This window comes from Eulemur rufifrons, chromosome 19 (genome assembly GCF_041146395.1).
Source record: "Eulemur rufifrons isolate Redbay chromosome 19, OSU_ERuf_1, whole genome shotgun sequence".
NCBI classification, from domain to species: Eukaryota; Metazoa; Chordata; class Mammalia; order Primates; family Lemuridae; genus Eulemur; species Eulemur rufifrons.
Window position 1 is genome coordinate 82,105,597 of NC_091001.1, and position 13,249 is coordinate 82,118,845.

At 34.0% G+C, this 13,249-nt stretch overlaps 1 protein-coding gene across 1 annotated transcript in view; it reads left to right on the forward strand.

Moving 5' to 3' along the window:
• LRPPRC (leucine rich pentatricopeptide repeat containing) overlaps positions 1 to 13,249 on the forward strand; it is a 111,620-nt gene that overhangs the window by 10,736 nt on the left and 87,635 nt on the right. The window contains exons 2-11 of the mRNA XM_069495137.1: positions 3,565 to 3,764; positions 5,273 to 5,395; positions 9,045 to 9,166; positions 9,272 to 9,330; positions 10,055 to 10,141; positions 10,727 to 10,853; positions 11,193 to 11,337; positions 11,643 to 11,788; positions 12,405 to 12,510; positions 12,593 to 12,700. Coding sequence (XP_069351238.1) covers positions 3,565 to 3,764; positions 5,273 to 5,395; positions 9,045 to 9,166; positions 9,272 to 9,330; positions 10,055 to 10,141; positions 10,727 to 10,853; positions 11,193 to 11,337; positions 11,643 to 11,788; positions 12,405 to 12,510; positions 12,593 to 12,700 — 1,223 coding nt within the window. The remainder of the gene's footprint in view (positions 1 to 3,564; positions 3,765 to 5,272; positions 5,396 to 9,044; positions 9,167 to 9,271; positions 9,331 to 10,054; positions 10,142 to 10,726; positions 10,854 to 11,192; positions 11,338 to 11,642; positions 11,789 to 12,404; positions 12,511 to 12,592; positions 12,701 to 13,249) is intronic.

The following is a 13,249-nucleotide window of genomic DNA, read 5'->3' on the forward strand; positions in this document are numbered from 1 at the left end:
TACACAAAGAGTGAACACTAATGTAAATTATGGACCTTAGTTAATACCATGTTAATATTGATTCATCATTTTTTTTTTTTTTTTTTTGAGACAGAGTCTCACTCTGTTGCCCAGGCTAGAGTGAGTGCCGTGGCGTCAGCCTAGCTCACAGCAACCTCAAACTCCTGAGCTCAGGCGATCCTACTGCCTCAGCCTCCCGAGTAGCTGGGACTACAGGCATGCACCACCATGCCCGGCTAATTTTTTCTATATATATTTTTAGCTGTCCATATAATTTCTTTCTATTTTTAGTAGAGATGGGGTCTCACTCTTGCTCAGGCTGGTCTCGAACTCCTGAGCTCAAACGATCCGCCCACCTCGGCCTCCCAGAGTGCTAGGATTACAGGCGTGAGCCACCGCGCCCGGCCTGATTCATCATTTTTAACAAATGCATCACACTAATGCAAGATGTTAGTAGGGGAAACTGTATGGAGGGGGAAGAAGGTATATGGGAACTCTGCACAATTTTTCTGTAAACCTAAAAATAGTCTTAAAAAAATAAGGTATATTAATTTAAAAAAATAGTACAAGCTTAAAAAGGAAGTCCCATGCGAGCCTGCTTATAATAATCTGGTCCTTATTATTATTTTTTTAAGATATGGATGCTCAACTATAAAATCAATTTGTACTAAAGAGTAAAAGGAAAAACCACCATCGCCACCATAATTTTTTTTTTAAACTGAGAAAAACAACCTTTTAAGTCCCAGATTTTACCAGAGAAGATTCATGGCTGGCCTGAATGTTAGTGGTGAGTGCCAGAATCTCAGGAGGGATGAGAGGTTTTACTCAGAAAGTGTAAAGGGTCGGGCATTGTGGGTGATGCCTGTAACCCCAGCACTTTGGGAGGCCAAGGTGGGAGGATCGCTTGAGCCCAGGAATTTGAGACCAGCCTGGGCAACACACTGAGACCCTGCCTCTATAGAAAAAAAATTTAAAAATTAGCCAGGCATGGTGGCACATGCCTGTAGTTTGTACTCCCAGCTACTCAGGAGGTTGAGATGGGAGGATCGCTTGAGCCCAGGAGTTTGAGGCTGCAGTGAGCCATGATTTGTCCACCTTACACCTGGACTTGTTCTTTTCTTTCTGTCACAACATACTCATTGCTCCAGGTTATGAAGTTGTTTCCTTCAGGATGTATTAGAGTGAATTTGCCATATGTGTAATGTAGGAAACACTGGAGAATCCTTTTGAAGAGTGAAGAATGCTTTGTTAAATATGTAATCCTTCCTCCACTCCAATTTATTTTATAGTAGATTCATGTCTCTACTTATCTAATTAAAACAAAGCATAGTTATTTGAAGGAGACGTGGCTGCATTCAAGATTTCTTTGTAGGAAAAATTAGCTTTAGAATGTTCAGAATTGATGTGCTGGTTTATAAACATCTGCCTTCTCCCCGAATTGTGTGTTTGTCTGCTCTTAAATTTTAAAACTGTGTTTTAGCAAAAGTATTTTGTACTCCCTAACAGCTTATCAGATTTGGGTTGTATAAAAAATTTTGGCTAATGTATACTTCACTACAATCTTGAAATTTCTATATTAATCAGCTTTTGTTGTTGAACAACATTATTGCACATTCACTTGAACTTGACACATTGTTCTGGATGATTTAAAATAATGTTACTTTGTGTTTGTCTGACACTAATAGTAAGGGCATAATTTAGTAACAACTCACACAGTAACCAGATAAATGGATGTGGAAGCCGTTTGAAAGGGATAAATACTATGAGTATTGTCTATTTAATTAATTCAGCTCATTTAACAAACTTTAGCCAGTTAACCATCTACAATATGCTGATCATTGGTTTTGTAATACAAAGATAAGACATCATCTTATTTAGTTAGTATACTGATTTTTTCCATTGTTTTCGTATCTATCTAGGTGGAATCTTTGATTGTCAGAGTGGTGGGGATTTGTCCCAGATCACAGTGGTGGAACTTCTAGTCTAGTATCGATTACTGTCTCTGTGTTTTACATACCCTTGGGGTGAAAACTCTGGTATAGCTTCCTTTAATACAGTGTCATATAATGTAATCATTCAGTTTGTGACTGGTTTCCCAGGTTAATAACAGGATAAGAAAGCAATAGTTTGATTTTTTTTGTTTACTTTATTTTTTTTGTTTTATTTTTTGAGACAGGTCTCGCTCTGTTGCCCACACTGGAGTACAGTGGCACAATCATAGCTCACTGCAGCCTCCCAACTCCTGGGCTCGAGATCCTCCTGCCTCAGCCTCCTGAATAGCTGGGACTACAGGCAGGGTGCTACCACGCCTGGCTTATAGTTTTATTTTTAAACTTACCATTGTCTGTGGTAAAAATGTGCACATGTCAGAAAAATGTGATTATGACATCCTGAAGATATTTCCTGGATGTATTCTTATATTATACTCAGTTATTACACACTTAGTGTATAATATTTATACCTAGTGGTTGCCATAATTAAGATATTTGGCATAAATGTATAAATCTCTGAGAATTAGAAATCTTATTTTTCAAAAGTGATATTTGAATACTGAAATCATTTAAATTCAATTTAGATTTATGACAGGGTTTTCTTCACACGTAAGGATTATTTTTTAAGTCTGATATTTGTAAATCAGATATAGCCTGTATTCTTACAGCCTGGAATATCTCAGATTTCATGTTTCAGAGCATTTGTCTCTGTATTATTAACATATTAAATTATTAACATATTAAATTGTTTAAAGGTTGCTCTTTATAAACATATATATAAATACACATACTATTCTGACCTTACCTAATTTGTAAACATTTTTTCTTTCCCTTCTGACTTCCCTAGAATTAATGATGTTTAGCACTAGAAGTCTAGTTTTATTTTTGATGATTGCAGCAGTTCAAAATAATTAGGAAAGGATACAGCTAGCATTTTGATAGATGGAAAGCAGATAAGAATTGAGAGCATTATTACTATAAAATGTTTCAAATATATTTAGACAGATTAGAAATTATTTTGGCCTGAATGATCCTTTTTAAAAAACTGCATAGTTTTAACTTGGACATTGGTCTTCTTTTAAATTCATAACAAGCTATAAGCTTATATCTAGAAAACACTTAAAGGTAGTGGTGAGAATTTTAGATATATTTTAGATCTGTTGTGTCAGTTATTGAGGTAAGAAGAGCTTTGTAGCATAAGCTGTTTCCTTTTCCTTCATTAACCTAGTTTTGGTTAAGGGAGATAAAACAACAAAAACTTAAAACATACCATAATCGCATCTTAGTCTGAAATGATTCCATGTTGGAGGTTATCAAGACACTCCCAGATTATTCAGGAGATTTATTGTGCATATAATTTATGTATGTGTTTATATGATTTTACCTAAAGTAAAAGTCACAACTTTCTTTCCTACCAGTTCATACTTCTCAATTTTTGCTGTTGCACTGTAATTTTAGGTATTTAATAACTAGTAAAAAATGTGTATAAGTTTTGCTCAAAAAGATGACCTATATAGATAGCAATTGACTTGTTTATTAATTAGTTTATTATTAATTATGTTTTATTTTATAGAGGACTACTAAGCCCAGCCAGGCTATATGCTATTGCTGCTCAAAAAAAGAAAGATAGTCAAGAGGAGCCCACTTCTTCTCTTAGAAGGACTGCCAATCAATTTGATTGGGCTCTAATGAGACTAGATAATTCTGTCCGAAGAACTGGCCGAATTCCAAAGATGCTTCTACAGAAAGTCTTTGATAACACATGCCATTCAGGTATTTCAAAATTTTCTGTTCAAAAAGTTGAGTTTTTAATAAGTACTTGTTTGGGGGCAAGCTCTTTACAGAGTACATTTTTTGATACTTTAAATTTTGTTTGTTATATTCTGTTTATCATCATGATTTTATATTATGATTGTGATCTCTCTTTCCAACACATCTGGACAAAGTTTGGTGTAACTAAACATTTGTAGATGTTTATTTCAAAATCAGCAAATAAAAATTGTCTTCTTGCTTTCCATTGTTTATAGAAAAAGGTCATTTCAGTGGTCAATTATCTTGGAAGATACTAGTTTTTCTTACATTCCATTGTATTGTGTCAGCTTTTCCCTAAGACAATCGCATATGACAGATTTCCATTATTTTTCTTTCATTTTCAGTTAGCTACTAAAATCTATTTGGGTCACTTATGCCCTTAATAACCTAATGGAAACTGTAAGTCATTCACAACCCCGCTCCACCCACAAGCCCACATGCAAACACACGTCATTTTGTATGCAATTTAAGAGAATTCACCAGCTTCCTGAAGACCATTCAAGGATTTCCATCACATAGCTATAAAATCTGATGATGAGGACTCTCAAAGAAGTATTAATTAAAATTATATGCATTTAAAGACTTTCATCATTTTCTGTGTCTGGTTTTTTTTTTTTTTTTTCTTTTTTTAAGACAGAGTCTCACTTTTTTCACCTGGGCTAGAGTGTAGTAATGTGATCATAGTTCACTGCAACCTCAAACTCCTGAACTCGAGCAGCCCTCCTGTCTCAGCCTCCCGAGTAGCTGGGAATACAGGCATGTGCTCTCTGGTTTATTTGGTTATTCAACCATCACCACAGTCAATTTTAGAACGTTTTCATCACCCCAAAAAGAAAGCCCTGTACCCTCTAGCTGTCAGCCTCCAAAAAATCCCTTCTAGCCCTAGACAACTACTAGTGTAATTTTTTGTCCCTGTAGATTTGCCTATTTTAGATAGTTCACATAAAGGCAATCATACAATAAGTGGTTTATTTTCGTTTTGTTTTAAAGTCAGCTTTCCAGGACACGTTGATAAAGATTATGCATACAAGGAAAAGGAAGTTTATATTATTTTGTAACGGATTATAAACCTGAATTTGATACTATGGGTGTTAATTATACTGCTTTGTACTATTTTTATAAGATACTGAGAAGCTTAGACTTTGAATTGCAGCAAACACTGCTTATAAATTAGATTCTTTGTATTTTTGTATTCAATAGAGTCTTGCAAATTACATCGCTTTCATAACTTAATATAGATTTCATTAATAAACAAGTCAACTTAAGAAACCAGACTAATATAAAACATTTAACTTGTAACTTTTAGTAACTGCATTAGGATAGCCTTTTTCTAATTTATGGATACTGTCAATATTATCTTTGGTGAGCCAGAAGAATTTCGAATATTTCTAGATTTCAGTTCAAATTTTGATGTTATGTAATATTGGTATTATGTTAAATGTTCTCCCTTAACCTTTTTTCTTCCATAGGTATCCCAGGTGGTAATCAAGCCTTGCTTTTACTACGTAGCTGTGGCTCTCTCTTGCCCGAACTAAAGCTCACAGAGAGAACAGAATTTGCTCATAGGATATGGGACAAACTTCAGGAATTGGGTATGATTGTTTGAATATATGTTGTATATAAGAGATACAGATATTTTTTCTCTTTGTAAAAAATTGTCACTTTACATAAATGCTTTACATAAAATGTAAATTTTTAGAAGGGCCACTTGATTCATAATTTTTTGGTAATATGACTTATTTGGTGAGTTACAGTGACACCTAGGGGTATTAAGAATCAAATAATTTTTCATAACAAGTATTATATGCTGACATGTGGTAAGTTAAAAAGAAGAGCAAAATAGAAAAGTTCCATGTGTTAGAATTTAGATACAGAAATACTCACATATGCAAAAGAATATTCTTCATTGTAACTTGTTTATAATAGTAAGAAATTGGAACCAGCTCAAATGTCTCTCAGTAGGAGATTAGATAAATTATGGAGTGCTCATAAAGTAGAATACTGTGTAACTGTTAAAAAAATGAAGGAGCTTCTCATAGACTGATGGGGGTTGTTCTTCAAAATATAAATAAAAATTAAGGTGCAGAACAGTGTGTATAGTATGCTACCATACTGAAGAAAAGTGTTTATGTGCATGTGTATCCAATATTAAAATATTTCTGAAAGGATGATAAACACTAGATACAGTTTTTACTGTGTATGGTTTTATACTTTACCAATTTTGAGCCAGATGATCATAGTGTATATTTAAAAACTAAAGTAATTTAAGTTCAGGTACTGTGTCTCATGCCTGTAATCCTAGCACTCTGTGAGGCCAAGGTGGGAGTACTGCTTGGGTTCAGGAGTTCAGGGCCAGCCTGAACAACTGCAAGACCCTGTCTATATTAAAAATAGAAAAATTAGCTGGACGTGATGGTGCACACCTGTAGTCTCAGCTACTCCAGAGGCTGAGGCAAGACGATCACTTGAGCCCGGGAGTTTGAAGTTGCAGTCAACTATGATGATGCCACTGCACTCTAGCCAGGGTGACAGGGTGAGACTCTGTCTCACAAAAACAGACAAAGTAATTTAAAAGATCATTTGATAAAATTCAGTGTTCATTCCTGATGTTTAAAAATCTTAATAAAGAATAGAAGGATACTTTCTTAACATGTTAAAATTTAAAACCAACGACTGTCAGATATAATGGAATGAAATAAGATGTGAAACAATACTAGAAATTATTATTTTGTAGGTGATGTGACTGTTTATCTGTAAAATCCCAGAAAATCAGCTTACAGTTATTAGCTGGACATAGTAAATGTTTGTGAATCTATAACTTTTCTAGTTACAAAATAAAGTGGATAAAAGAATCCAATTGCCAGGCACGGTGGCTCATTCCTATAGTCCTAGCTACATGGGAGGCTGAGGCAGGAGGATCACTTGAGCCCAGGAATTTGAGGCTGCAGTGAGTTATGATGACCCCACTGTACTTTGGCCCCAGCAACAGAGTAAGACTGTCTCAAAAATAAATAAAAAATAAATCTGTTTTTGCTCTACTGAATCTTTTGAATTTTGAACCATGTTAATATGTTTACTATTTAATGAAGTAAAATTTAAAGAAAAAAATTCAAGTTAAATTTGCCTGACCATTTTCTACAAATTCAACTAATACAGACAAACAGAAGAAGTATAAGATAAATACAAATGGATGATAACTTGAAAAATTATAACATGAGATTGAACAAGAACATAATATCAAAACATTAAAAGTAATAGAAGAGCCAGAGCGGTGAGATATTATTAAGATTAAGGACATGTGGTAAGATATACAAAGCAATGTACCATGTAGCTTTTGGTTATTAAGGGTGTTTGAGGGTTATGTCCCTTACCTTTGAGTGTTTAAATTTTAGATTGCTCTACCTTTTCTTAATTCATACTACAAAAGATGTAATTTTTACAAAAAATTTCTCTGTAATCTTTTTTAAGAAATGACCTTGAAATTAACTAGACACAATAAGTAAATATAGGGATAAAAATTATACTGAAGTTCACAGAAACATTTTTGTCATCCATAGAACCATGCCTTATGCCAATGTGGCAGGGAAAAAACCTGATAGAGTTGTGTTGAACACTGATCTTGACTAAAATCAATATGAAAAGCCAGAGTAAATGTTAATTACCTGGGTTTTGAGCAGTTTCCTCAGCTTCTCTAACAAAACCAAGTGAATCCCATCAAGATTATAGAATGTAATTTCTTGCAGTCTTGGAGCTATGGCCAACTATTATTACAAAGTTCAGTTTGAGCTGATAATTTTTTAAAATAAATTTTTGGACATTCTCTTGTGACCTTGTTTATTGCATCATCATGCTGCAGATTTTGACTTGGACATGGTTCCCTGTAACACCCTGTATAAAGTTTTACAATGGTTAGGAGATTGGGCTGTCAGGGCTCACCTTGGTTCAAATCTGTGGGCACTTTCAACTTGTGTGGTCTTGAACAAGTGGAAGAGTCAGTTTTCCTTATCTGTAAAATGGTGGTGATAATAGTACCTGCTTCAAAGATGTTGTGAAGATTAACTCAGCCTCTATATGTAAAGCACTCAGCATAGTGTCTGAAGCATAGTATGAAAGAAACCTATCTGTTAAGATATAAGCAAGATTTTTGTTGTCGTTTTTGTTTTTTGAGATAGTGTCTTGCTCTCTCACCAGGGCTAGAGTGCAATGGCATCTTCATAGTTCACTGCAACCTCAAACTCCTGGGCTCAAGCAATCCTCCTGCCTCAGCCTCCCGAATAACTGGGACTACAGGCATGCACCACCACACCTGGCTAATTTTTTCTATTTTTAATAGAGACTGGGTCTCACTCATGCTCAGGCTGATCTTGAACTCTTGGTGTTAAGTGATCCTCCTACCTTGGCCTCTCAAAGTGCTAGGATTAGAGCCACCATACCCAGCCAGAATATAAACAAGTATTAATTTAATAGAACAGGTTTCTGCTGCCTAGAATCTCATAATCTGACACCAGATACTGACCATAGGGCCATGTGGCCACAGGCATTTAAATAAAGGTATGAAATTTAATTCCTGAAAATTTACCGAAACATGTTACCACTAAGTTGATATGATGACCATGATGTCATGAACAGGCAGGTAGATTAAGGCTAAATGGTCGCCTTAATTGATGTGGCCCTAGGCAGTATGGACACAGATAATAAAGGGCATTGGCATATAGATAATTAATGAAAGCACACTATAAATGATGTTCCGCGACTAAAAATCGAATGGGTCCTTCAGACAAAGGCTTTGAATGGCCTGGTAAGTAAGTAAGCAAAATTGCCAACACGGTCCTACCTGTCTAAAAGATCTGTAGTCACAGTCCATCTGTCACAGGGTCTGTAACATGGTGAAGACTGCTTTACATAGAAAAATGTTTCAGTCACTTTTAAATGTAAGGGTATTGTCAGCATTTTCTAATAGGAAGAGAATATTATGCTCCGTAAGTAAAAGATCTTTTAATATCTGAATAGGCAGTTACAGTTGTGACTTTACAGCAATTCTGTAATTACCGTCGTATATGCTTAGCTTGCCCTATCCTGACAGGATATCTATATAGATGGATCTAAGTGTTAAGGTAAATGCTGAAGTGATAATTTTACTCTTTTTTTGCTTGTCAAATTTAGTTACATATGATTTCAGTTGGGGTAAAGGATATGATTTTAAATGCTTTCCTAAAAATTTGATTCAAATTTCATTTATAGGTACTGTGTATGATGTGAGTCACTACAATGCCTTACTTAAAGTCTATCTTCAAAATGAATATAAATTCTCACCAACTGATTTCCTGGCGAAAATGGAGGAAGCAAACATTCAACCAAATCGAGTGGGTAATTGGCTATTGTGAATATTGATTACATCTACTGTGGTTTTTTTTAAACCCAGAAAGAAATACTTTAAAAAAATATTAACTGGCCCATTTTATTGACAGGTGACATACCAGAGGTTGATTGCTGCTTATTGTAATGTAGGAGATATTGAAGGTGCCAGGTACGGATCTGTATTAATATAGGTTTAAGCATACAAATTTATAAATTTTATAAATTTAGAATCGCTTCACTCTAGCATTTCTAAGTTTCTTCTTAATAAGGGAAATGTTTCAGAAGTATTTTAATCTAGCAAATTTCATAATACGACTTAGATAAAATATAAAATTATTATATAAGAGGGAAAAGATAAGTAAAAATTGCTGTTTTAATTAAAAATTTGATTTATTGGAGCAGATGTATAAAATTGTTGAGGTATAAAGCTGGCTTTACTTTTTATTTTATTAATATTTCCTATGGAAAATGTTAGCCATTTAAACTGTTCATTTATAAAAACTGGGAATATTCCCTTTATCCCACTGATTCATATAAAATCAATGGCAACATTTTGCTGCTTATGTAAAATTTATTGCCACTTTTGGGGAACAAGGGATAAAATTGAATAACTAAATTAATCATATTAAACTTTATGCTTTTAAAAGTTTAGTAGTATAGGAAAATGAGGTTTTTAAAAATTACGTTATATTTTTAACAAGAGCACTTCAAGACTTGATGCTTCAGGGAGCAGGATTTTGTGGGAAGGGGATAAATTTTCACTTTGTAGTTTTTAAAATAACCATGTCTTACTACTTTATCTTAAAAACAGGCCTTATTCTATGCATGTTATAAATATAAAGTGTTTTTGGTAAATACTTCCAAGGAGTATCTTCATTTCTCTTTTATTGCAGCAAGATTCTTGGATTTATGAAAACTAAGGATCTTCCAGTCACAGAGACAGTATTCAATTCCCTTATTACAGGGCATGCAAGAGCTGGGTAATGTTAAACCTAAGGTTTTGGTTCTTAAGCAAGATTTAAATTAGATAAAATTATTGTAGAAAATTTCTAAAATATGTTTACCCTTTCAAAAAAATGTGGAGTATATGAGCTAGAACATATTAATATTTTTATAACTTGCTCTTAAATTTGTTTCATAAAACTTTTATTTGCAATTATTTAATTTAAAAAAATGGGCTTGATCTGAAGTAACCAAACTTGTAATTTATTAACTGCTCTGGAAAATATTATTTTTGAAGAATAATTTGCTAAATGTTATTCTTTAAAAGGTAAATGTGAGTCATAGCTTACTTAACATACTTAATGTAAGAGGGTACATGATTTAATGTCTATGTAATCATTATGTAATTTGGTGTTTAGGGGTATCAGGTGTTTATGATCTTTTATTATTTCAGAAACATATAACCAGTTTAATATGTATTTGTCCTTTTCTGACATCATAATCCAAATGGTACTCAACATTTTTTATTTTAATAAGCATAGGTAATATAGTTTGGTTTGAATAATTATATTACATTTGGCAATAGTGTTTTAGTAATCTGTTTTCTTTGAATTAACTTATAGAGATATGGAGAATGCAGAAAATATTCTCACGGTGATGAAAGAGGCTGGAATTGAACCTGGTCCAGACACATACCTGGCATTATTGAATGCATATGCTGAGAAGGGTGACATTGACCATGTTAAGCAGGTATGACTTACGTCATTGTAAATAAACATACTTCGAAATTTTTATAAATTTTTATTTCACATGAAGCAGAAAAGTATAGTTTATACCTGTTTGTAAAGATGTCTCCTTGTAGAGAACAGTGTTTAAGGAGAATTCTTATGACAGTTTGGTATCCTGGTGCAGACCTGTGGCCGTTATTGTTGAAGTGGAATATTTCCTGTTTAATAAAAGAAGTCCTAAACCTTTAGATGGCATTTTTTTCCTAATTTTTGAATCTTTGTATTTTGATTTATTTAGCTTTAATACTTAAATAAAAGCACTGATTTCTAACTTCCTCTAATTTCTGGAACTGTCTTATAGACACTGGAGAAGGTAGAGAAGTCTGAGCTTTACCTTATGGACCGTGATTTATTGCAACTTATCTTCAGCTTCAGTAAAGCTGGGTATCCTCAATATGCCTCAGAAATTTTGGAAAAAATAACATATGAAAGAAGATACATTCCAGGTAATCTTTAAAAATTTATTTATGCAATTTAAAAAAATTTTTGAATTGCTATTATATGATGGAAAGGGTGTTCTCTAACCCAAGGGAATTGTGGTAGGTGAACACAGGACTCTTAAAGTCAGCTTAACAAGCTAAAAAATATGAGTTAATGAATACATGGGGATATTTTGATTTGAGAGTGTTTTTTTATTGTTATTTAGGCAGATGTACCCCTTTGGTGTTTGCAATTTCTATCTTTAGTATTGGTTGCAGTATAAAAATATTGTCCGATTCAATAACAAAAGATGTCTTTGTTTTCTTCCCAGATGCAATGAATCTCATTTTGCTTTTAGTCACTGAAAAGTTGGAAGATACAGCATTGCAAATTTTACTAGCATGTCCTGTATCAAAGGAAGATGGTCTGAGTGACTTTGGCAGTTTCTTTTTACGACACTGTGTGACTATGAATACGGTATTCTGACCATTTTTATTTTGTCAATAATGTAATTGGCAAAAAAATAAGATTCTTTAAAATATAAGAAAATTTCAAGCCAGACGCGATGGCTCACGCCTGTAATCCTGGCACTTGGGAGGCCAAGGCGGGTGGATCGTTTTAGCTCAGGAGTTCGAAACCAGCCTGAGCAAGAGCGAGACCCCGTCTCTACTAAAAAAGTAGAAAGAAATTAGCTGGACAACTAAAAATATATAGCAAAAATTAGCCGGGCATAGTGGCGCATGCCTGGAGTCCCAGCTACTTGGGAGGCTGAGGCAGAAGAATTGCTTGAGCCCCGGAGTTTGAGATTGCTGTGAGCTAGGCTGACGCGATGGCACTCTAGCCAGGGTGAGAGAGCGAGACTCTGGCTCAAAAATAAAATAAAATAAAATGAAATAAAAATATATAAGAAAATGTCTGAGATTAGACCAGATGTAAACATTTTAAAAACCTTGTTTTTGTGTTGCAAGATTTGGGGGAAGAAAGAGGATGAGAGATTTAAATTTTTCATCCCCAAAGTGGTATAATATTTGCAGCAGATCAAATGGTGGGATATTTGCCAGTCTAGCTGATATGGTGACTTTTTTTCCCATAGCCTCTGGAGAAGCTGCTGGACTACTGCAGGAAATTAAAGGAAGCCCAGATGCACTCATCTCCTTTGCAGTTCACCCTCCAGTGTGCTCTACTACAGAATAAAGCTGGTACTATATTCTTACAGTTAAAACCAACATCAGTTAACTTTTGCTGAGATAGCTTTGTGATATTTTATGGTATCTCTTTCAGATTTGGCAAAAGCTCTAATGAAGGCTATGAAGGAAGAAGGTTTTCCTGTCAGAACTCACTATTTCTGGCCATTGCTAGTTGAACATCAGAAGAAGAAAAATGTTCAAGGTTAGATTTTGTCTTTTGCCAATTTACAGTGGTTCAGAGAGCCACTGTAATGGTTTGTACACATATCTAATGGAATTCTTTGGGAAAGCACACTTATTCCTGAGTATTAGATAATATGAGAAAATGGAATACTAAAGTTATAGTAAAGTGTTATGTAAGCATTTTAAAAAACATGGATTTCTTTCATCTTAATTTCATTAATTTCATTTCTTAATTCATCTCTGATTTTGATATTCAAACTTTGAGTGTAGTTTTAAACAGTTTATTATTTTTAAATTCTTAAAAAAATTCTTTAGTTCTTGATATTACATGTAGCGTTTGAAATTAGTTTGTCTAACCTTAATACAGATAAAGTTATGTATGATCAGATTCATGAAAACAAAGAGTGTGGCCATTTTCTTTGTGGACCAATCTATTTTTTAACTGAGCTTAGTTACAATAATAGAAAAGGCAGGAAAACTTTTATTGCAAAATGAGTACTCATGACCTGACAGCCTGCTGATTGAAGGACAGAAATGTTCAATCTTTCAGGTTCTTAAGTACGTTTAA